At 51.7% G+C, this 24,860-nt stretch overlaps 1 protein-coding gene across 1 annotated transcript in view; it reads left to right on the forward strand.

The window, feature by feature from the left end:
• Positions 1-17,869, forward strand: part of STK10 (serine/threonine kinase 10) — a gene marked incomplete at its 3' end in the record, with an annotated part of 47,917 nt that extends 30,048 nt beyond the window's left edge. Inside the window, exons 4-19 of the mRNA XM_082006335.1 lie at positions 1,996-2,145; positions 3,500-3,572; positions 4,283-4,477; positions 5,891-5,972; positions 7,066-7,200; positions 8,046-8,588; positions 11,452-11,586; positions 13,540-13,656; positions 14,736-14,915; positions 15,156-15,248; positions 15,411-15,540; positions 15,951-16,075; positions 16,595-16,783; positions 17,099-17,224; positions 17,500-17,613; positions 17,729-17,869. Coding sequence (XP_081862461.1) covers positions 1,996-2,145; positions 3,500-3,572; positions 4,283-4,477; positions 5,891-5,972; positions 7,066-7,200; positions 8,046-8,588; positions 11,452-11,586; positions 13,540-13,656; positions 14,736-14,915; positions 15,156-15,248; positions 15,411-15,540; positions 15,951-16,075; positions 16,595-16,783; positions 17,099-17,224; positions 17,500-17,613; positions 17,729-17,869 — 2,528 coding nt within the window. The remainder of the gene's footprint in view (positions 1-1,995; positions 2,146-3,499; positions 3,573-4,282; positions 4,478-5,890; positions 5,973-7,065; positions 7,201-8,045; positions 8,589-11,451; positions 11,587-13,539; positions 13,657-14,735; positions 14,916-15,155; positions 15,249-15,410; positions 15,541-15,950; positions 16,076-16,594; positions 16,784-17,098; positions 17,225-17,499; positions 17,614-17,728) is intronic.
• Positions 17,870-24,860: the final 6,991 nt, after the last annotated feature.

The raw sequence follows: 24,860 nt of genomic DNA on the forward strand, positions 1-24,860 counted from the left end.
TTCCCACAGCTTCCTGGGAAGGGCAGCGGGGCTGAGCTGTTCAATCTGGGTGCTTGTTGTGGTGAATCTCCCAGGATCTTCCTGCTGACTTCTCCTTATGATATCAGTCATCTGGTAAAGCAGCAGAGCATCCGAATAAACTGCAGTTTGCAGTAATTCCAGGAATCTTCCCATTTTTAACTCCTCCCTTCCACATAGAGCTGTTGGGACCGGGAGTGTGTGGGTGTTCCCTAGAACAGCCCTGGCTGGTGCCACAGCCCCTCTGTGCCAGGGCTGTACGGACCCCGGGGGGGTTGGCATCCCCTCTGCACGGCGAACGCAGTGCTCTGATGTCCTCTTGCCTGGAGCCCCTGGGACAGAGTAGCATCTCCCGGGGGTTACTCCCTTTCGGCCCTGATATTTCCAAAGGCCTTGCTTTCTTTTTATTTCCAGGAAAAGTATGGACCCAAATTTGTCATTTTTGATCCACCCCTAAAACTTGTGCCCCCTTTAGGGACCTTCTTTAAGGCAGGTCCAAATCACTGCGTGAAAAAGGACCTTTTCTGAAGTGCTGGATGAAATGATGCCTTCCCTGGGGAAAACCCCAACAGGGGTGCCCTGTCTCTTGGGACACAAAAATCTCCCGAGCGTTCGTGGGGCTGTGTCCATGGCAGTCAGTCTCCGGAGGACTTGGGAAAGGGAAGTATAGAAAATGATGAGCTATAGTGCTATCACCCCCCAAATGAGGGCCAGGAGAAGCTGCGAGTCGGAGCTCAGGAATGCTCCCCAGCATTAGTAAATTCAGCGTCGCAGAATGCTGCCTGCTCCACCTTCCCATCCCCACCAGCAACTGGCTTTTGCCTTTGAAAACTTTCATACAAAACCTGTGGCCCGCTGCACCTCGCTTCTGCCAGGTGCTCCAGGGAGAGTGAAAAATCATGAGCTTCCCCCGGAGCAAGGGAGGTCTTGATGAGAAAAAGGAGGAACAAAGTGGTTGAGCCAGCATCCCCCAGCTTGCAGTTAAGATCCAAGCTCTGAACAAGCATCTGTCCCAGCTGCTGGGGTCCATCCATTAGCCCCCGTCCTGGCCGTGCAGTTTGGGCAGTTGGAGTTGTCTAAGGCTTGGTCTGCTCTGCTGCACGCTCAGCTGTGCTGGAGGAGGGATGTGCACTGCAAAGGGCTTGCAGAGGCACGGAGGGAAGCTGGGATGATGCTAACCATCGGGAATTTTGATGGTTTGCAGAGCTGTCACCTTGGAAAGTGGTCTCGGATGATGAAGGTGGCTGGGCAGAGCTCAGCAGGGACGTCACGCCAGTGGTTGCGTGTCCCTGCAAGCTTCGGAAGTAGGGACAGACAGCGGGGTATGAACGGGTGTGCTGGTACCTGGTGCTACCTGAAAAACCAGCTCAGAGCAGTGGGTAGGGATAACGCCGGTGAGCATTTTATTGCTTGTTGCTTTGGGAAGTGGCATGTCCCTCAGGATGTGCAGGGGGGTACGCTGCGTTGCTGCGGCAGGGGTAGCTCCCTGGGGGATGAGAGCACGGCTGCGTACGGCGTGCTGAGTGCTCGCGCCTGTGTTTGACCCTGCTGCTGCCCACAGCCGAATTCAGCTCCCTTCTCTCTGCAGCCTTGTCCTCGCACTGGGCAAGACCCAGCTTGTCTGCGGGGGCTCATTTCCCAAATCATCAGGGAACTTGCAGTTCAGACCCCCATTGCAGGCATGCTGGCCCCCCCTCCTCATCCCCCTCATCCGCTATTCCTGGGCCAGACGCCTCAGCCGTGCATCCCCGGGAGGGAGCTATAAACCAGCAGCTCCAAGCGGGCGGGCATTGCGCTACGAGTGCCGGCTTAGGGAATATATTACCGTAACAAGCTGATTTGCATTGGTCTCCCACTGCTTTGACACATGGACAGGGGTTTTTAAATGGTCTGCTGGGCAGCCTGTGCCTTCCTGTTGCTGAGGTGGGGCATCGCTTGAATCCCTGTCCTGTTTAACGGCGTTCTCCCTCCCTGCAGAGCTGGACCGGGGCCTGACCGAACCCCAGATTCAAGTGATTTGCCGCCAGATGTTGGAAGCCCTCCATTATCTCCACAGCAAAAAGATCATCCACCGTGACCTGAAGGCAGGCAACGTGCTCCTCACCCAGGATGGGGACATCAAGCTCGGTGAGCCGCCCGGCACAGGAGCGTGGCAGGCGCTCGCTCGGCCGAGCTCGTTGGGAGACGGTGCTACGCTAATGAGAGCCACGTGTTGCTGGGAGCTGGATTGTAGCGTTCGGCCGTGCCTGAGCATGGGGGGATTGAGGGATGCTCTCTGCCTTCTGCGCTGCCTACGGGCCATCCGCTGCCTGGCTGATGAGCTCAGGCGGGAGAAGGTGGGGGAGAACTTTGTATTGTTTCGTGGGAGGCCGGATCTACCATGGAGCTGTGCGCTGTGCCCCCAGCCAGGCACCAAGGCTCCCTGAGCCGCAGCCATGCTCAGACCCTTGATGGGCTTTTGTGAATTTGTTTAATCCCTCTTTGAACTTGATGTTTATGCTTTTTGGCCTGCTGAGCATCCTGTGCAGGGTGCCAGTTGGCAGGGCTGGGAGCTGGAAAGATTTGTCTTATCTCCAGAGCAGGTCTGGTGGTGACAGGGTGAGTTTTGCCAAAGGGTTGCTTTGCCAGCTCACTATGGGCTTGAGTTAAATTGGCATCCAGCTGCCCCATGCTGAGGGATGAGAAGGTAGCTTTGTCGGTACTGGTCGGAAAGGTGCAGTTCTCCTTCTGGACTCTGATGAAGCTGTGGAGTGTTCTTGGGATGTGTCTGTGGGTGCTGATGGAGACCAGCCAGCCTGGGAAGATAGAAACTTTCCTGTGACCATGGGCTGTGCTCCACTGTAAAAACACTCTCCTGGCTTGGGCCAAGGGTGACCCACAGTCAGTGACACCCTGAACCCAGGGTGCAGATGGATAACAGCTCCTCCAGAGGTCATCAGGGCCATCTCAGAGAGCAAGCTGACCTGGAGTGAGCTTGGTATGCTCTGCAGGTCTCACCAATTTGATTTGGGTCAGGTTGGCTTCAGCAGCTCTCTATAGAAGGGACAAAATCGGGAAAAGGCATCATGCGGCGGCTGCTGTGCATGGGGCTGAAGGGAAGAGAAAGAATGTAACAGCACTTTGGTTCTTCTGGTGTAAAATGAGACTTATGGCTATGAAATAGCAGTCCTGGAAGTAATCTGCCACGGAGCTGCTTTTGTTTGTGGAAGAGATATCGACTTCCCTCAAGATGTGTAGGGTTTGGGTTACAGTAGGGGTGGCTTGTGATGCCCCTGTCTTATGGGAGGGAAAGATCCCTGGTGATTATGTACCCAAAAAGCAAATTTAATTTCTGATGCTCAGTTTAGAGGAAACAGCACGTTGTATCATGTTCTTGCCTCAAATGTGTGTTTTGCTTTTAAATCTGCGTTTCAGCCAAGTGTGCTAATTCAGAAGGGTCTTTCAGTTTTCCTATGGCATCTAATGTTACTGCTCTTTGCAGCTGACTTTGGAGTGTCCGCCAAAAACATGAAAACCTTGCAGAAGCGAGACTCCTTCATTGGGACCCCTTACTGGTGAGTGACCTGCTTGCTAAGAAATCTTGTCTTCAGCTCTTCTGAAATCAGGCTTGCTCAGAAAGGGGCAGCTGATGGTCTTTGGGATGTGTTGGACCATAGTGCCTTACCAAACATGGGTGGGAGGATTTTAACAAGGAGTCTTGTCTAGTGTCCACACGTGCAAGGGTTTCCCTTGCCTAAAAGGAGCTGTGAGCAGCCTCGGTGGTGCAGGAGCATTGCCCAGTGTCACGGTGCCCTGAGCTGGCCAAGGGGTCACCGTGCTCTAGGCTTGGAGGAGCGAGGGGCACACGTGTGCTCGCGTGTGTGTGCTCCCCACTCCCCCCACCCGGGGGGGTGGAGTGGGCTTTGAAGTGACTCCAAGCACATGGGAACGACTCCTCGCTCCAGAAACGCAATCTCTAAATCACCCGACTTGCTGAAGGAATGGAATCGGCAAGGATTAATTTATTGTCTGAAGCAACATCCGCGCCAGATGTCAATGGCCTGGGGGTTTCCATGGGCTGTCTCGGCTGGTCTGCGGAAGAGGGAGGGGGCTGGACCCCTTAGAAAAGATGCTGCTGCTTCTGAAACCCAGAGCTAGGAGGAAAGGCTGTTTTTTATGCAATGCTGTGGATTACTTAAAGCATTTAATTGCTGCTGCAAGGCTCACGTTGTGTGGCAGTGGTGTAATCCCTCCCCATCCCTGCTCCTTGTTCTGCCCCTTGCAGGATGGCCCCGGAGGTGGTGATGTGCGAGACCATGAAGGACACTCCGTACGACTACAAGGCAGACATCTGGTCCCTGGGAATCACGCTGATCGAAATGGCCCAGATCGAGCCGCCCCATCACGAGCTCAACCCCATGAGAGTCCTGCTGAAGATTGCCAAGTCCGACCCTCCCACGCTTAGCTGCCCTTCCAAATGGTGAGGGGTTTTGGGCAGCAGAGCACACGTTTCCCAAATTACACAGTATTTCAAGAGAGAAAAAACAAGTCTTTTTTGAGCAGTACTGTTTAATTTGAGAATCCAGGGAAGGATTCTAGCTGTATTCTAGGTCCAGCTGTGTGCTAGGGGCCCCGAGAGCACTGCTGGCTGAAGGCTGCCTGTGCCGTGGCCGTGCTGACGGTGTGCAGGCAGCACGGGGGGAGCTGCTGCCCACCCACAGCCCTGCTGAAGCGAGGGTGATCCCTTGGCTGTTTTCAAAACATCCCAGCTTTGTATGAAAGGCAGATTTTTCCTCTAAACCTGGAGATGGCCCAGGGCTCCAGAATTTCTTTCCTGGAGTCTGGAAAGCCTCTTCTGCATCTAAAAAAATCCAATCAGTTGATTTTAAAATTTTTTTTTTCCCCCCTAAATCATGATTTAGGAGAAGAGAAGGCTCTGGGAAGACCTTATTGCAGCCTTTCAGTACCTAAAGGGGGCTTATAAGAAAGATGGAGGCAAACTTTTTTGCAGGGCCTGTAGCAATAGGACAGGGGTATGTTTTTAAAGTAAAAGAGGGGAGATTTAGACTAGATAGAAGGAAGAAAATTTTCACAATGAGGGTGGTGAAACCCTGGCGCAGGTTGCCCAGAGAGGTGGTAGATGCCCCATCCCTGTAAACATTCCAGGTCAGGCTGGACCGGGCTCTGAGCAACCTGATTGAGTTGAAGATGTCCCTGCTCGCTGCAGGGGGGTTGGACAAGATGGCCTTAAAAGGTCTCTTTCAACCCGAAGATTGTATGATTCTGTGATAAGACCTGCTGCATGATAGCCAGCAGCAAATTACTGGGAGAGCACTGGAGTCACAAGCGTTGTTACAGCGGTTCAGGTAGCGGGCAGGAGCCGGCCGCCAAAACCCAGCAGGCAGCGTGGGAGAGCGTCCTGGAGAGGACCAGGGACATGCTCTGTATCTCAGAGCTGTGCTCTGCAGGCTGAGGGTGCCCTCCTATGGGGCTCCTGGTCCTTCACAGCTGTCCTTTCACACTGCGGCCGTGGGGATGGGTCCTGGAGCATCCTTGCCCAAAGCAGGTCCACCCAGGGGCTCCCTTTGGAGGATAACTGCTGGTGTCCTCTCCTAGCTCTCTTCCTTGGCCCTGGGGCACAGTGGCTGGTGCTCAGTCCCGCTGGCTGATGCCATCACAGGTAAGGCAAAATCTAGTCCCTCACTTGGCCACTTTCCTGATTCCCTTACAAATAATCAGAATAACTGAGCACAGGGTTTCCCATGCTGGGAGTGAAACAGTGATTATGGCAAGTTGCAAATTAGGACACAGCCTGCAAAGGGACCGAGCAGACCCCTGTGGCATTCGAGGCCTTTCACTATTCTGAGTTTCTTGCCAATGACTGTGTCTTAAGGTCCCTGGAGTTCAGAGACTTCCTGAAGACGGCGCTGGACAAGAACCCAGAGACCCGGCCCAGTGCTGCCCAGCTGCTGGAGGTAGGGACCAGTACCAGCCCCTGGGCTGGGTCTGCGGCTGGTGTCTGTGTCTGCCTGGGTCTGTGAGTGTCGGAACCACCCGTGTCTTTACAGCCTGATTCTCCTTAAGGAGGGTGGGGAAAAAAAAAAAGTGTTGATGGGCCCTAGACTGGCTTCACATGACTTTTGTCTTGTTTAGAAAGTTCATAGTACTTCTCAGCCACTAAAATTCTCCAGAAAGAAACAGCAATGTTTAATGTTTTTGCCTTTGGAGCAAACTGCAGAGCCCCTGTGGACACCAGCTGGAATAGAAATGGCTCCCGTTGCCTAAAAATGCCCATGTGGCTGCCAGCTTGGATTATACCTGGTTATCCCAGATTTATCCAACTCCTTTCCTTTCTTCCTGTCTCCTTCCAAAATAATAGCAAAAAACTGGAAGACGGTTTTCCCCACTGGCTGCAGACATCCTTGCTCTGCAGCGCTGGCACGCTGGCGGCACGCTTCCCGTCCTACACCGGAGTCAGCAGGAGGAAGCGTGCAACAGTCTCTGCAAACCCGAGGGACTCCGCAGCCTTTTGCTGAAGCTCAACACAAACACCCCGCTGTGTGCACCGAACAATTCGAGCCCCATTTCAGTTAAACCTTCCCCCAGGCTCTGCTTGCACCCAGGGATCCTGCGGGCTGGCTCTTGCCCCGCTCCTGGTGGCACTCTGCGGGCTCGGACCTGCGCCCCAGAGCTCAGCCTGCCTGCGGGGAGGGGAGACGTCTCCTGCAGCAAGAGCCCCTTGTTTAAATGGTGCTTTTGTTTGGGCGATGTCGACGTACAGCAGCCTTGCAGAGCACCACGCTTTGAGCATCTGTGCGCAGAGCTGGCGCTTAACCTCGGCATCGCGTTCTCTCTGTTCTCCCTCGTATGTGCAGCACGTACCTGTAAATTTGTCTGTGGGGCTAAGCCTGGTGGCACTGGCAAAAACCATGTCCTTAGGTCTTTGTTGTTGTTTTCAAGTAAGCAGTGGTCCTTGCCATCGCTGTCCCCGAGCGGTCGCTCAGCCAGGAGCTCACGCGGTTGGTGTTTTGGCCACCTCACACATGGACATTGTGCTTGGCTTTTCAGCATCCCTTCGTCAGCAAGGTGACCAGCAACCGGGCTCTGCGCGAGCTGGTGGCCGAGGCCAAGGCTGAGGTGATGGAAGAGATCGAGGACAGTCGGGATGAAGCAGAAGAAGATGACTCGTCAGAGTCTGCCTCGGTGAGTGCTCCCAGCCCCATGCTGGCAAGTTTGCCAGTGTGGCTGTTGTGGGGGAAAGAGCCCGACAACTTTTCTAGGCTCCCAAAGGCTGGTTTACAGCTATTCTGGGCCCCATCAGGTGGAGAGGGAAGTGGTCACTTGGCCAGGGAGGGGCTGTGTTTCAGTGGTGGCCAAGGGCATGGAGAAACAATGATGCTGACGGGTGGCCCAGCTGCCTGTTCGCAGGAGGGGCTTGCAAGAAGTGTTTTTAAAAAAAAAAAAAAAAAAAAAAAAAAAAATTAAAACCAGTGAAAAGTAGGCCCTGGTACAGACTGGAGTAGCCAGAGTGAAAGCAACGCCAGCAGCACATGGTGCAGTGGTGAGGCACCACCAGCCCTAGGAGGGAGCTGGGCAAATCTGTTGAAGGGGACATCTCAAGACTGCCTGGGCAGCTTTGCCGGGGGAAATGCCTTGATATCCCTCGTCTATGGCAAAGGACAGTGATTAATCCATGGTGGAGTTAGCCATGGGAAAACGTGTTCGATATGCAAACTCCTAGGCTGCCTCTTAAGAATTTGCAGATTCTGGAGCTTCCCCACTGTGCTGTTTCCTTCCAGCCAGTGTCCATAGTCCTTGGGACCACAAACCTGGAAAAAGTTAGAAGTATCCCAGGGTGGATGTCCTAAAAGGGAAGATTTCCTCCCAGTAAATTAGATTTAGATTAAATTTAGATTTCCTAAAGAAAGCTAAAGATTTCCTCTTTCGCTTTGGGTGACTTTGCTCTAAAGGGTGGGCATTTGCAGCTCTTGCAGTTGTGTTAAAGTGGTGGTGCAAAACCCAACACTTGCCCTTCGCTGTCTTTCCAGCCTCCTGGTAAGCACAAGCGGGACCCCTCTGAGGCGAGTCAGCTGAGTTTTGATGGGGAGAAACCTCTGGACTCTTCCTTGCCCAAGGCAGTGAATGGACCTGTGGGGACTGGCAAGGAGACCACAGATGGACATCGTGATAAAGTCTCGGATGAAGTGATAAAGAGTGACAATGAAAAACTGGAGAGCAAACACTCCACAAAAGCCCTTGCCAACTCTGCCACCTCAGCCACCCAGGGCAAGCCAGACATCATCTCACAGCCTAGACGGCTGGGTAGCTCAACGGAGGAGGACAAGCAACCCGGGCCAGGCAGCAAGGAGCGGAAGAGCATTGGGGAGCGACCGGAGAGCAGCCACCTAGAGAACTTCACAGAGGAGAAGCTTGCCAATGGGAGCTTGGATCCCCCAGTTCCATTCCCCAGCAGCAGGTCCAAAGGGGATTCGGATTCTGGCAGCACTTCAGCCTCTGAAAGCATGGACCTGACCATCTCCCTGTCTGCTGACCTGTCCCTCAACAGAGAGAGTGGCTCCATCTCCCTGAAGGTGAGAGTGGTGGGCAGAGGGTATGGAGAAGGAAGGGCAGCACACCTGCTGAAAAGTGCTGAGGGGTTTTTTTTCCCCTTTTCAGCCAAGTCCCTGAAATTCAGATCCTTTCCTTGAGAGGCTGTGCTCATGCACACTTTGGCCATAGCCCCCTAAACTGCTTCCCGAGAAAGCAGCATGCTGGACTCTAGACAGGGCTGATCTTGGACTACAGGAGGAGAAAATGAGTTGCCCTTAGTCTGCCCTGCCCTTGCAGATGGGGAGCAGGTAAAGTAGGAGAGGGCAGAGGCGGGATGAAGGCAGAGGCTCCAGGAATCTTGCTTTAGCATGATGCTAAAGACCACCCAGGTGCCACCCTGATGCTATTTGGCGAGATAGCTGGAAAGGCTGGCTGTGGTGCTTGCGATGTGACCATCCAGGCTTGGAGCTCTGCAAATAAACACAGAGCCAGCAAGGAGGGAGGAAGCCCGTCTCCAGGCGAAGCCTGCTATGTTTGTTTTCCCTGTCTATGGTATGCCTGTCCCAGCTAGCAGCACAGGACATGGTGCTGTGGGTTAAGCTGTGCCATGGGCGTGTGGTGTGTCCTCAAGCGAAGGAGAAGCTCTTGGTGGAGCTGCTTGCAGGTACATATGTCCTCTGCTGTCCTGGGGCACTGAAATGGAAGTCTGATGTTTTGTAGCTGTTTTGGGTTCCTAAGAAGTGTGAAGTAACTGTGCCACTCACCTGACTTGTGCAGTTGTGCACAGTGAGAGCAAGGACAAGTGTGAAACCCAAAATGTGACTTCCTAAACTTTATCCATTGCCCATCACTGTGCTGCTCTTTCCTAGAACACCGAGCCCCAGGAGAAAGCTTTATTTGGGCTGGTGCCTCTCTCAGTTTTTCCAACCTGCCATACATTTGGCCTGGTTTGTGTCAGCAGTGACTTGCACAAAGACCTCCCAGGCTTCTTGGCTTTTGCTAAAGCTTTCTGGAGGCTGGGAATGCTTGTGAGCCAGAGCCGGCCAGGTCAGCATGGCGTAGAGGAAGAATCAAAATAACTGGAATGATATTTGCTGAGCTTCAGAAGAATAAATGTGTGTGACTTGAGGGGGCAGAGTAATGTGTTGCACAAGATCTTTATCCAATTGCCTGCGTGAGTGATAGCTTCCCAGCACAGAAACGTGCCCGAAGACCATTCTCGGCAAAACTTTCCTCCCCTCCTGTCTCCTGCTGTGAGCATGAGAGCCAGCGTCCCCCGCAGGAGCCTGTAATCAATGTGGATCCCTAATGAGGGAAGCATGATGCTCTTGCATAGCAATTTACCCCTCCTGACTGCTTTTCCCGTTACACCTGGTCTCCTTGAGGCCAGCCAAAGGTGAATACGATGCCACATGTGTAATTGCTCTCCCTAGTTGGTCCCCTAGAAGGGAAAAGGAGATTCTTGGGTTTTACAGGGAGTAAGTCTCAAAGAGATGGTCATGTTAGATCCTGGTTTGAATTGCCCCAGCCAGAGGTAATGCTCAGAACAAACTAAATGGTGTGTCTTGAGCAAGGTGTTCGGGCAGAGCTCTTCTCCAGGAGTGAAGCTGGTGGAGGGCCCTGGGAAAGCCCCTCAGCTGAAGCCTCTGCTTTGCACAATGAGCTGTGAATGCGTGGGGGAGTACCAGGCTGTGCTGCTCCCTTCTCACCCAGGCTCCTTGCCGAGCCTTAACTTCATGGGGTTAAACTCCCCTGCTCTGCCCTTGCTCATGTTCCTGGTGCTGCTGGGTTTCGTGCACAGAGTGCCAGGCAGCAAAGAGAAGGGGCAGCAAAGAGTTAAACCATTTCTGGTTGTACACATTGACTATTACATGCTTTTTATCACAGGCTAAACTGCAAAGTTAAGGTGACTCTTTTATTACCAGACTCTTTTTCCAGTTGCTTATAGTTTAGTAAAAAAAAAAAGTAGTTTTGGCAAAAGGTATCCAGGTCTTTTTTATCTTTTTAGAAAGATTAGGGATAAGAAATGTACAGGTGAGCTTGGGAGACTACAGCTGGCAAAGAAAACAGTCAGAAATAGGCAGAAGATGGATAGGGTTTTGAAAAGGTAAACCAGACTTTCTCAGATCAACTGTTTTTGGAGAGAACTCCTTCTTTTGAGTATCTAGTCTGAATTTCTGAAGTCTGACGTGTTGGTACTGGGAGTTCACAGCTTTGGCTGAAACACTTGGGAGCTAGAGGAGTCACACTGGGATGTGCGCTGTGAAGTGTTCTCAGAGTGGGGACTCAAAAGTCAGCATCCCATATGACCACAGCTTTTCAGACTCTTCTCTGGAGAACAATTTACTTTACAGGAATGTTTGAAAATACATCTACTTGTGTTCAGGAGAGGATGCTGAGCCTTTGGGCAGCACTGGCTTGTTTCCCTGTGGCTTCATCCGCAATCGCAGCCTGATGTGGGAGCCTTGCCTGCCTCGCACCTGCAAGGGTTGGGCGGTGCCTGTGGGTCAGATGGCCCAAGAGCCTTAAAAGGACCCCCCTTGCAAGCTCCCTGTTGTGTGGATTCCTCCGCACTGCAGTTCAGGGGGGTCCTAGTGTCCCCCGTCAGGCTGTGCTTTAGTTAGACACAGCAAGGAGGGGTCTTCAGGTGATGGGTTGCCTCTCCTCCAGGTCAGGTTTCTGTAGGGTGGAAATCCCATAATACTGCGCTGTGGTAGCAAGGCTGCGTGGCTTGAATGGCAGCTCCAAATCTGCTGATGATGTTTGCTAGATTTGGTTTCCTTGCGTATGTTCTTCGTTAACAACAGCATCAAAATTGCTCTGAGACTTCCAGCTGTAGCACCCCATGCAACAAGCTGAGGTGCTGCTTCATGGCCTCCTCCTTTCCTCCCCTGCCAAACTCAGGATTCCCGGATGCACAAGAAGACACTGAAGCGCACCCGCAAATTTGTGGTGGATGGAGTAGAGGTGAGCGTCACCACCTCAAAGATCATCAGCGAGGATGAGAAGAAGGATGAAGAGATGAGATTTCTCAGGCAAGTGGGTCACTGAGATGGAGGGAGGGCAGGGTGCCGACCCAGGGCAGGGTTTTCTTTTCCACAAACAAATCCAGGAGCGACTTAAAGTCCTCTCATTTTCTGTCTTGGCCACACTTGGACATCTGTTCAGTGTGAACATCACTTCTTTTAGCCTTTCCTTGGATGGCAGAGGGCTTGCTGCGCCGCGTAAGCTGAGCTCTGTTTGCATGCAGGGGAACGAAGGATGCAGCTCGGGGATGAGATGCAGCAAGGCTGTGATGAGGGAAGCTTGTGCTGTGGCTGGCTCTGTCCTCTGGGAATGACTGAATGTATCTCTGGGGCTGTAGATGTGCTAGCTCAGTGGAAATAAGCACAGAAATCTTCTCGAGATGCTCCTCTTCCCTTCGTTCCTGTATCTCCTCAGACTTCATTAACAGAAAGGCCAAGGGAGTTGTAAGCTCTTTGAGCATCACTTAATATTTGTGGGTGTGTCCTCCCTGCTTAAGCCTTCATGACTCCTTTGCGGATCTTACAGCTTTCAAACCTCCATGACCTATTCTCAGGAAGAGAAACTGCTGTTTCTAGTTCCGTTACTATCAGTGGCAGCACTGAAATGAAAAGGCCCTTAAAATAATTAAAATACAAATTTGCCTGTTGCCCTGTTCTAGGCTCTCTTGTGCTGCTCTGAGGAAGAATGTAAGCTGTCCCCACCACTACGGGTCCCTGCGGCCCTTATTCCTGGGGCCTAATATCAGACCTATGCAGAAGCTCATTAGCTACTCATTTTTGTGGGAGAAGATGCATATAACCCCCAAAATATCATGGGAAGCATGCGTGCTAGTATACAGGGAATTTCCAGGCACAGCTGCTTTCTCCTGCCCCACTCTCAGCTGTGGTGGTATCCCTGAAAAGAGGCTCCTTTTTAATTTTTAAATAGTTCCTGCTCCATCTGTGAGCTGGGGGAAGAGAGCCAGAGGCTTGGGTTGGAAAGCATCGAGTCCCTGAACACCTTTTGGAAGGGGCTAGCTAGTGGGCACAATTAACTCTCCTGGCATCTTGATTTGCACTTAAGGGCTTGTTTCTGGCAAAAGCCAAGGAACATGCCAAGGTATTGATTTGAAAGCGAGATCAGAAGAGAGCACATCATATTGCGCCAGTTGATTTAATGGGGCTTGAGTTTGTTTTGAAAGAAGAAATTGTTCCAGAGTGCTTTTCCCAGGAGGGCCCCCTGAGGGCTGTACTCAGTCTGTAAGGCTAATGCGCAGCGGCGGAGGTTGCGGTGGCGATCCTGCGCGGGGAAGCTGCTGCTGCTGTTCCTTTTGCATAGTACATCAGTGATTTCCAGCTCGATCCAGCACCAACATGGCAAACGGGCTCAAACACAACTGTCTGAGCAGAGGCTCCTTTTTACTGGGTGCGAAGCCAGAGGAGGGGAGCGATGCAATGTCATGGCGGATAGGTCAGCATTCGGGAAAACTGCCCTTTCTGCCACCCAGGCATGAGCAAGAATGGATGGGGAGCGCAGGGGCCAGGCCAGAGCAGCGCCAGCTTGGCCTGGGCTGTGTTTTGAAGACCAGTGTGCACCAACCCAGCTGGCAGAAGGGGTATTTTGGGTGCTGGTTGGGGAGCGGTGCCTGCAGAAGCACCTTAGGAGCTTTGACAGGGCTTCTTTGGGAAGCAATGAATGCTAACGGGCCCTACCCATGAAAACTGGCACTTCTCCAGCAGTTACCATCGCTAACATCCTGCTTCCTCGCAGTGCTCGGGCATCGCAGAGCCCGAGAGCGCGTCAGTCGGTCGGCATTTACCTCCTGCCCGCGCCCAGAGCAGGCGCTGCGGGATGGCTCGGCAGCTCTCCTTCCCCGCTGAAGTGCGCCGGTTGTTGATTCTGCCATCGCTGCTCAGACACGTGCCTCTGAACTTGTCTGACTCTATTTCTCTCTCCCCCTCCATTTTAACCCTCTGCAGGCGCCAGGAGCTGCGGGAGCTGCGTCTCCTTCAGAAGGAGGAGCACCGAAACCAGGCCCAGCTCAACAGCAAACACCAGCTGCAGCTGGAGCAGATGCTGAGGCGCTTCGAGCAAGAAATGGCGGTACGTGGGCAGGAAAGGGGAAGCTCTCGGGTATTGGCTGTTTCGACTTCTCCTCTGCAGCTGCCCTGCAAACCCTCATGCAGGGCGATGCTCTCTGGGTTGCAGCAGTCCCGGGGTGTCATGTCCGGAGGGAGCAGGACCCCGTTGGGATTTGAGGCCTGGGATGTGTTTGTGGAGAACAGAGGCTTTTGTGCGTGCTCAGCATGCGCAGCCTGCAGCTTGGGAAGCGCTGACTGCCATTGCCTGGCTGGGTGTTGCAGGGGAAGGGTTGTTCTGGACTTTCCCTCTTTAATGGTCTTTTCTTGTACGTCTGCTCACAGCTACTGTGAGAAACAGCAGTTCAAGTCCCTTGAAAGCTTTCATTGAGCCATCTTTTAAATACCTATTTATTAATTCACCTGGTAACCCCATCCCCTCATGGCAGGCTGGGAGCCATCACTCATTTGTGTGCTCTGTTGTATTTCTGCAGTCTTGATCTGCCACGTCTGTGAATTCCCATCTTAGCAAGTCACTTCTCATTTGTGAGATTTATTCACCGTACAGGGTGATATGCAAAAGTGCCAAACCTGCTTCCTTTACCCTTTCCCTGGGGCAGCTTGCAACCTGCTCCTGTTGACACCCGGGTGCTCCGTCCCTGCAGCTCGCGGGGAGGGAGAGATCGGACACAAGGACACTGTTGGAGCACAGTGCCCTCAAACTTGGAAGTCCTTGTCTGCAGAGAAAGAACTGTTATGCTTGAGCTTCACTGCCTGCTCGTATTTGCCCAGGGCTGTGGGTCCCAGTCGGATGTTGCAGATCAGGACGTAAGCAGGGAAAAGGCTTGAAGTGCATCAGCACTAGAACAAGCTCAAAAACGCTTTGTGCTCACGCTAGAGCTGGCTCTGCCCTGCGTGCTTCATGGGGTGTTACTGGGAAATTTCTCTCCTCTGTGTTTAGTAAAGAGGCTCAATCCATGCAAAGAAACCCCCCTGCCCCCCCTCCTTTTTTTTCTTTCTTTCCTTTTTTTTTTTGTTTTAACTTTTGGAAGGAAACGAAGCAGAGAAGAGGCTGAGGTTAACCTCTGTTCCCTTCCCATACAGACAAAGAAGAAGTTTTATGACACTGAACTGGAAAACCTTGAACGGCAGCAGAAGCAGCAGATTGAGAAGATGGAACAAGATCACTCCCTGCGCCGGCGGGAGGAGGCCAAGCGCATTCGCCTGGAGCAGGAGCGGGACCATGTCAAATTCCTGGAGCAGCTGAAGCAGATGAAGAAGGAGGTAAAAATGGGAATAGGATGGAGGAAAGCTGGTATCCTGCATCTGTTTCTTCCAGGAAAGCTTCAGCATTTCTCCGTAGCAGAACTTGAGGGGAAAGCGGTGTTGGTGTTTTAGCAGGAAGTTCTTGCTTTTCTTTGCTGTATTTGGGTGTTTCCTGCGGTCCAGCTGTTTAGTGACATTAGGTGGGGTTGGTTTTGGTCTAAAGTTACCTGCTGACAAATCTCATTTCCCTCCCAAAAGGTCAAAAATGAGGTTGAGAAGCTGCCACGGCAACAGCGCAAAGGGAACATGAAAGTGAAGATGGATGACTTTGCTCAGAAAAAACAAACTATGGTAAGGTTGAGAGAAGATTGCTACAACTCCAAGACTGGGAAGTGCGTAGTAGACAGAAGCATCCTTCCTCCTTGAGGGACTGGCAGTTTCTAAAACACTGCCAGATGCTTTTCAAGTTACAGCAGCAGGAGGGCTCATGGAGGTACTGCTGTTTTCTTCCAGGAGCAGGAGTTTTTGGCCAAGCAGAAGGAGGACCTGGAGCTAGCCATGAAGAATATAACAGCCCAGAACAAAAGAGAGATCTGCGACAAGGAACGCGAGTGCCTGAACAAAAAGCAGCAGCTCATGAGAGGTGGGTGGCAAAGGCTGCAAAGGAGGAAAGCAAATGCTGTAACGATGGGTTTATCCAATGCTGGCTCTTCCCACACAACAGATGCTGTGACAGAGTTGCAAGCTGGCAGGATAGGATTTAGAAAAAACAGCCTTGCCAGATCCTGTCTAAATGTTTAACAATAATAATACTTAGCGCTTTAATCTTCAAAGCACTCTACAAATACGAACAAATTAGGCTTCATAATTGCAATAAATGATTCTCCAATACAGTTTTCAACCAATTTATCTTGGAAAACAGTAGGTGAATGATCGCCCCCCACATCTGCTGCACCGCTCCCCTATGTCGGAATCTCTTGTGCTTGGGATGCTTCATGTGACCAAGCTGGGGGGCCAGGGTGGTTTGTCTCCTGACCCTTCTCCCTTCCTCAGACCGGGAGGCGTGCATCTGGGATCTTGAAGAGCATCAGCAACAGGAGAAACACCAGCTTGTCAAGCAGCAGCTAAAGGACCAGTATTTCCTCCAGAGGCATGAGTTACTCCGGAAGCACGAGAAGGTGAAGAGTTAGCACCTTCCTATGCCGGTGCTGGTCGGCAGGGTGCCTGGGTGTTCCCAAAAAGGATATTTCCCTTCCAGGCTGTAAGTGGGTAAGGGTGGGTTAGGAGTCAAGGGGCTTGGTCAGTATTAGTCAAAAGGGACCAGAATAACACTCAGGTCAGCCTACTTGCTTGGGACATGTATTCTGTACTGCATGCATTTAATGTACAAGAAGCAGCTGTGAATTTTGGGGGCTTTTCTGGAAATCTGTCACTGTCCAGTATGTGGGATGGTGGATTCACAGAGCAGTGAGGGAAGACTGGTACATCTCACAGTCATTTATGCTTGCTTTGAGCCCCCTTCTCCTCTGCTTTCACAGCCTGTTCACTAGCTGCCCTCACCTCTTGTCCCCTTGGAGCTGTCTGTCACCAGCCACCTTTGTGCAACTCCCAAATCAGCTCTCTTTGGTTGCCCCAGCACTTTCCTGTTCGCCTGTGGTGTCCCTCCTCCTCTGATACGTGTCCCTCTGCCATTGCAGGAAAGGGAGCAAATGCAGCGATACAACCAGCGCATGTTAGAGCAGCTGAAAATTCGGCAGCAGCAGGAGAAAGCTCGGCTCCCCAAAATCCAGCGGAGCGAAGGGAAGACACGCATGGCCATGTACAAGAAGAGCCTTCACATCCACTCCAGCGGGAGTGCATCTGAGCAGCGGGAGAAGATAAAACAGGTCAGGTCTTGCAAAGAGCACCAGGGTTGAGGCTTGGCTTGGGGGTGAAGTACTTCACTGGCCTACTGGCAGGAGGGAAGTCAGAAAAAGGCAACTGTTCCCAAATTTCTAACCCGCTGCTGGGGGTCAGAGGTCTTTGTTTTTGTGGCATCAGGTGTGGTTTTCAGCACTGCTTCCATCATGACTAGTGTTGGGAAGCATCCTTGGGGCTTTTCTTTCTTTCCTTTATAGTAGGGTAAGCTGGCCAGTCTCTTAACCAGCTTCAGAGATCAGAGCAATGCTGTCTACATGGGCACCTGCTTTTCTCTCTTCCAGTTTGCTCAGCAGGAAGAGAAGAGGCAAAGAGCAGAGCGGCTGCACCAGCAGCAGAAGCACGAGACGCAGATGAAGGACATGCAGGCCCAGTGCGAGAGCAACACGAATGAGCTCCAGCAGCTGCAGGTACCTGTCCCCTGCGTCTCGGTTTCCTGGAGCTGCCTGTGTGCTGTTTCTGTCCAACACAAGGGAGAACGTTCTAAGAACTGGCTGCAGAGGACTGTCAGTGAACTATACCTGACGTCCCCTTGCTGTGCCTTGAGAGGTTTTTGTGGTCATGTCTAAGTGTTCCCTTGGAGCTCAAAGCTCTGAATGCTCCTGGCTGATGCAAGTCCTGCTTGGCCACTGGATTTACAGTCCCAGTTGCTTAATGGGTGTTCTGTTTTATGATCTGTGTTTAGAACGAAAAGTGTCACCTCTTGATTGAGCATGAAACCCAGAAGCTTAAGTCCCTGGATGAGAACCACAACCAGCACATGAAGGAGTGGCGAGACAAGCTGAGGCCACGGAAGAAGGTAGTGCCTCCTTGGCATTAGCAGGGTGTCCTGCTTGGCTGGTTGGAGGGGACAGTGTCCGTAGCTCCAGTACAATCTCAAATACAGCTCTTGTGTGTGTTCCCTTCTGCTTAAGGCCCTGGAGGATGAGCTGAACCAGAAGAAGCGTGAGCAGGAGATGTTCTTCAAGCTGAGTGAGGAGGCAGATGGACAGATGCCAGCATCCCCAACGAAACATGCCAAGTTTGTCCTATTCAGCTCCACAGAGAGTTCATAACACCCTGCAGCTGGCCGGCCACCAGCTGGTACTTGCTGTGTCCTCCTGGGCTGCAGGTGGGCAACCTGGACTCGGAAGATCCTCTCAGCAGCCTCTTCTTACAACAGCACCCTCCTGTCCCCTCGCTCTGTCCGGGATAAACGTGGTCTCTGTCCTGCACTGGAGGACACTGACTGGAAGTTTTGGTGGCTTTCCCAGGAGCTGGCACGCTCAGCACAGCTCCAGGCGGAGAAGCTGGGCAGGACCCTCTCTGCGATCTGCACCGTCAGCTGGATGCGTCACCTCTCACGTGAGCCTGGTGCTCACTGGGCTTGTCAGCTCAGACTGAAGCAGTAACCGCTCTGAACAGGAGAAACAGGCAGTGGCTCCTGCCCTCTGCACAGGGGTTATCAGCCTCTCTCTCCACTGTGGCTGCTCCTCCTCCCGGCCCTCTGTAAGGACTAGTCTGGGGCAGAGCAGCTTTTGGCATTGTCTTAGGCTAACCTTGGCCTTGTGCCCACCCCAACACTTGCCTTGGATTTATTTCTATCTACTGTGGCCCTTTTTTGATCAAGGGAGAGGCAGTGATTTGGATTTTTTTGTGGCCTTTGAGGAGGGAGGGTTGGGTTTTTTCTTTTGTCTTTTCTCATCCCTGCACAGACTATGCAGAAAGGGGACCAGCTGAATGTCCTTACAAAGATGCTTCTGCTTCTTCATTTGCTGTGATTGCTGGCACTACAGTCCCTCTGGCACCTAGCTAACACTGTCTTATCAGAGAATGGACTATGGCATAATTAAACTGTTCAGCCGGCTGCAGGCTTTTGTCTCTTAAAGAAGTGTATGTGTAGAGGGAGAGGTTTGCAACAGTGCTCAGTCCTGTGGTGACACAATGAGGTATCGGTCACAGTCATGTGCCTTCTGGTAAGGACAAGTGAGGGGCTGAAAGGTGCTATTGCCAGAGCTCTCATGATCACACATGTGCCTGAGATGATGTTTTTTCCAAGTGCTATATATGTGTGGGCCATGTGGGACAGCCAGCCTGTCCACTCTGCAGTCAGGGTTATGGGCTGTAAAGCATCATTTGGAAGGAATAAAGGAGTCTTGAAAGAAGGGATGCAAGGGAAGATGAGATGCAAAGACAGGTCACAGTGGCTTGTTACTCTCAGCATTGCTTTTTCCACTGATGTCTCATCTCCTTATGATGTGCCACAGTTTCTTGGACGATTCTCCTGGCTTTCAGCTTGGAGTCACGCTGCAGGGCGGCAGAGTAGTGGCAGCTCCAGCCCTCTGTCCTTTCTGCTCCATGGTGATGTGTTTCAGCTGGGCTACCTTCCTTCACCTGCACAAGGTGGTTCTTGGCTGAGCTGCTGGGTGGGACCCAGAGGGGGACAGAGAGCTCACAGGGCAGCACCACCTTCTTTACACAACCAAAAGGTGTAAGGTAGCACTTAAGTTTTTCTCTCTGTGGATCTCTGGACAACATTGTTTGTTTTAGGCCTGCTTCCCTAGCAAGAAAAAATGTTTCTGCTTAAAAAAAAAAAAAAAGGTTGTTATTTCAAAGTCTCATATGTTGATTTAGAGACATACTGGCATTTCAGGAAAAGGTGGTATGTGGTGTGCTACACTTCCAGGTACTTAGCTGAAGGAGTCAAGCTCCCAGGTCTTTAAGACCTCTTTGTCTGACGAGTGCATTTACTACTTATTTAGAGTTCATAATACATATTTATAAGCTTCGTGCAAACTAGCAAGACTACATCCGTTTGGGCCATTCCAGGTTTCTTCTGAATCCACACCATTAATGTCTCTATTAATAAACATAGCCTAGATGGACATCTAAGGGCTGGGACCCTTTGCAAGCAGACTGCATAGGCAGCTTTTCATCAACTAGCCTGTCCTCCTAGGAAGACTGCCTGTCCCATCTCCAAAGCACTCACTGTGCCTTTCGGATATGATAGTGCCAGGTTGGGAGCGGATGTAAAATTGATGAATGCACAGGGTTGTTCCTGGTCCAGGACACTGTGCTGGTTTGAGCTTTTTAATTGCATTAGAAATGTGTTATAGCAGCCCCAGTGGTTTTGTTCCTGGTCCCATGGGGGTCAGGCTGGAGCTGTTCTATGAAATGGTGGTTGTCACAGAAATCAGTAGCTGGTGCCTCTTCCTCATGTGTTACACGTGACTTGCAGAAGGATGTCCTGCAGCATACTGTTCATAACATACCTCCTCCAGCTGAAGGGCATTCCTGCCTCTGACTGCATTCTTCACCAGCCCAGGGGGTGGCAGCTCTCTCTGGATATTGTGCAGCCATGAGGAAGGAGACTATTTCTGGGTGCTTTTTTAAAGAGCTGATGTGATGCCCCCATGGTAAATCGGTTGTCCCTTTCTCCAGTCCAGCTTAGTTGCAGGCTGGAGTTAGCAACATAGTTTTGCTAACGGGGTGGGAATGGTTTTGTCCCCTGTCCTTTCCCTATTCTCTCTTCCCTCTCTGGGTGTGCCAGGGCTCTAGTACCATGTCCCTCTCCTAGAAGAGGGCAGGGGAGCAATCTTCTGATTGTCATGTTTACAGAGTGGTTATATTTCCCCCCCTCCCTTTCAAAAAGAGGATGATGATGTTTCCTGTTCAGAAGGAACCATAAATAAACCCAGCTTGTTTTTGAGGGGGGATGGGTTGCCATTTTTTAAAATGTGGCTTTGAATTAAAAGGTTTTTTAAATATTTTGTAAAATGTCTTCAGTGGGGCCACCACTATGATGTAAAGACCCTTCTAATAAAGTAACATTGAGAAACCTGGGCATGTGTCTGATTGTGGGCCGTGGCCTCAGACCAGCTTTGCTTCTAATCTGGGTTTTGCTGACTTACAGAAACCTCCAGAGCCAGTTCTGGCATGTGCATCTTGCAAGGCTGAACTTCCAGTTCTTTAAACTAGAGCTAGTTGCTTCAGAAACACTTCTGCTGCCTGCTGCAGCTCAGTGGCAATAACATCTTTGCTGCGAAGCTGAAAGGCTGTAGACCTGAAGCGAAGCAGCAGTTCCCTCGACGACTTCGTTGTGTGTTAAAATAGTGCTCGGCTGACGCTGCTTGGTGAAGAGGGAGTATTGCACCCTGCGGAGTGCAGACCGCCAAAAAAGCATGGCGCTTTCTCCCTTTTTAGTCAGCTTGCCTGGCTTTAACAGAAGATCTCAGACAAATGCCTTGGCTCCCTTGCTTTGGTGGGACAAGGAGGTCCTAGGGATGCGTCCCTGACTCCTCCCGTGCTGTCCTTGGCTGAGGATCGCTTGGATCCTGGGGATGCGTTATGGGGCCAAGACACAAATCACATCTTCCCCTGTCAGTGCAGGGGGAGATCTCTGCTTGCCCCCTCGGGTTGCTTAGAAAAGCTCCCACCACCTCTGTAACCAACCGCAGGGCCTGTGTGGTCTTTGTTTTCTGCTCAGAGATTTTTACCTGCTGGTTTAGTTATGATTTATTTCATCCAGGTGCCCTACCCTAAGCAAGGACACACGGTGGGCAAGGGCAGCTTTGACATGAGCCATGGAGCTGGTGTGGTTTCCCCCTCATTTTTGGAAGGTTGCTCCAGAGCCTGCCAACTTCCACCTTGAGTTTCATGCTGGAAACGGCCTTCCTACCACTGTCCACCCTGGTTAGGCAATATTACCACCTGTGATTGAGATCAGACATAAGGTGTTGAAAGGGAGAGGGGGTTGGTACTGTAAGTTGTTGCTGGTGGGGTTTTAAATGGGCAGCACTGTGGTGAAAGACAGACGAGCAAAGCATGAGGGTGTCTGTCTCCTTGCTCCATCAGATAGTAAGAAATGAAGTAGCTGAGGACACATAATTAGCCATCTCCTTCACTTACATGTACCAGGACTGCATTGTCTCCTGGGACACACTGGGCAAAAATGGCCCCGCTCAATGTATCGTAGTGAAGCAGAGGATCTCATGGGAGTATTTAACTTCATCTGCATGTCCTTGGCAGTGCCTGAGGGGAGCTTCAACCGTGAGGGTGCTTACATTTATAAATATATGTTGCAAGCACTGTGTATTCCAGAAATAACTGTTAACTACCATTCTTCCCTGGTGCAATGCCGAAAACAGAGAAAAAGTAAAAATCTTTCTTAATTTTTAAAAATAGAGATGACAGCCCTGAAAAGTTACTGGTGCTGCAGCAGCTGTAGCCTTCTCAGTTCTCCTCATTACCTCCTCTGCACTTTGTGTCCTGTCACGTCTGGGCTCCAAGGTCCTCCGAGATGCCCAAAGGCTTTCGCAGCGTTCCTGCTGTGATGGGGATGATGAAACTCTCTGGGGGAAGAAAAAGCAGAGTGGGCAGGGACAGTCATGGAGTTGGGGCTTGTGTCTAACTGCCTTCCTCCTATGGCTGCGTCTGCTCTCCCTCCCTCGCTGCAGGAGGACAGCTGGAGGTGGGCACTGCCCATAGGCACGTCCTTCAAAAGTTGTCTGCACCCTGCTAAGCCAAATGCTGTTGCGTGTTCTCCTGCTGCACTGGCCACTGGTTTAATTCTCCAAATGCCAAACTGCCTCTGGCTTGAGCAAGTCAAGCCTCTCCAGAGGCTGCTGGCTCTGCCCTGCTGATGGGGTTCGTTGTTGTCCCTCTCGTGGGTGGGATGGGGCTGGGTGATGGGAACGCATTGTCCTGGCACCCCACCGGCCCTCACAAGCACCCACTGGGACTCCCCTGGGCCTTGCAAGGGATGCAGGGGTGATGTTTGCTCTTCTTTCTCTTGTTCACTAGATGGCACGCACGCTGAAGCAGTGGCCCTGGGCTCGCAGCCCAGCTGCCGCCTGCACAAGCGCAGAGCCCAAGCTGAGCCTGTTGCACTGTTGCACTGAAATGTTCCCTCACTCTTTTTCATGGCTCTGTCATTCGCTATGGCACACCTTTCACCAGATCCCCACTTCTCACCGGTGCTTCCGTACTTTGTCTCCTGCTCCAGCATTGTCCGCAGGAATTTTCCAGGGTTACCCTGCCCATCCCCTCCATGGGGTCTTCTTCTCCCTGCTGCCGTACCTCTGTGCAGGATGGGTGCAATCTGCTGCTGAGCTGACTGTGATGGGTGGCATCCACACCACACAGCTAAAACCTGCAATACTAGGGTCAAAGCAGAGAAAAATTGTTGCGGTGTTGGCTAAGAATCAGTGCAATCCAGCCCTGGTGATACGGTGGGTAACCACTGCTCAGCTGGGCTTCTGTTGCAAAGATTTGCCCTCTGTTGTGGTAGGAGCATCATTTTTGGCTAATCTGTGTGAGGGAGCTCGGGGAAGGCAAATGCATTTGTTCTGTACACAGGGGAGGACTCGGAACATTTAGCCACCTGGCACACACTTGTAATTCTAAAATTAAAAAGCAAGCAGCAATTGTAGACTCTCCGTGCCAGAATGACTGCAGACAGTGTTTCCTCTGCAGTTCAGGGCTGACTGTGGGGTACTGCTTTCTCATTCCATTCCATCTCTGACACCTGACAGACCTCAGGGATAGCCCAGCTGTGCCCGAACAGCTGGAGCCTGCCTACAGCCAAGCGGAAACCCATTTGCACGTCCAAGCTGACGGCTGGCTTTTCAGAAGTCATTTGCCCTCTTGCTTCAAATCACTCAGCTGATCCTGACAGAAGGGAGAGTGCACATAGGTCAAGGAGATCTTGACTCTTGAGTCAGTGGCCAGCTCTCCTGTGTAGTTGTTTTGTTTGGCTTAACAATACTTCAGCCTTTGGTTAGGGCAGCAGGAGATGACTTTTTTAATCCCAAAACTCCTCTCAGTTGCACCTGTACCCTTGTACCACCTAACATCACTGTAAGAAGTGCTGCTGCCAGATCTCTGCTGCTCCTGCAGCCACACCACCAGAGGTGTGGGCCAAGCATGGGGCTGCCAGGTCAATCACAAACCCCTCATTTAGCAAATGCTTGCCAGTTCCCTTAATAAATTACTAAGGTGCAGTAGGGCCCAAGCCAGGTTGTACGTCTCCACAGCCAGCGTCCCAGCGTGCCTCCCTCGGGAGGCGATCAGGTCAGCACGCAAAGCTGCGCTCTGCTCAACAGCTCTTCTCAGACTCGTTAACTAAACACAGGAGCCATTTTGCAGTGCTAGGTGCAATTGTCTCCAACCCCTGCTTGTTCCTGGGTGCTCATAAGCTCCCAGGGATCCAGGAGCGATGGAGTCACTTCAGCAGGTCACGGTGCTGGGGAAGCGATGCTGGTGCTTAAGTGCTTCCAGTTGATTTTGTGCAGTCACTGGCTTTCTGCCAATGTTCATAGGTCTGGAGTGGATTTACACTAGAAGACACGGATAAAATAACCCCCTGTGTGTAACAAGCTGGCTGTCTGATACACATGATTTATACCAGATATAAAGGAATGGCCTGACAGCCCAGGAGCATGTGGCAGTCACGAGGCTGCACCTGGGGCAGTACACAGAAAGGAGCTGGAAGGGTGAAGGCAGGAGACCAAGGTCTGGTCCCTGGAGCAGGTAGGTCCAACATGTTGTGAGAGCTCATTCATCCATTCTCCTTTTGCCTTCTATGTCACACATCTTCATGTGGGGACCTTGTGGCACAGAAAAATGGATTAATCAGCAACAGAATGCCCAAAGGTTTCGTGCACCCCTGAGGGGGAGGTGAGCACAATACTTCCCCAAGCAAAGCACCGTCTGTGTCCCTGTGGGCTGCTTCAAGCTCAGGAGTGAGGTGTCCTTCACAGTGTCACAGTGTGGTGTTCATGCTGTCTTTTGTGGGTTCCCAACTGTGGTAGTGGAGCCAGGATTAAAGGAAAGGGGGAGGCCAGCGTGAAGGTCGCCGATGCAGCTGGTGGCACCTGGGACTCCAGCTATTCATCGGCTGCTCCCCCAGCACCCCCACTGTCCTACACCATCTCTCTGTGCTGCAGCTGTCACCGCTTCTAAAGCTAGACCAGACAAATCTGGCAAGAAAACACAGTTTAGCTTCTTTCTGGATGCTGCATCTATAGGTCAAAATGCTCTCTGAATTGCATGTTCTTGATTTGCTCT

This window comes from Phaethon aethereus, assembly GCF_964289735.1.
Source record: "Phaethon aethereus genome assembly, chromosome: 14".
Classification (NCBI taxonomy): Eukaryota; Metazoa; Chordata; class Aves; order Phaethontiformes; family Phaethontidae; genus Phaethon; species Phaethon aethereus.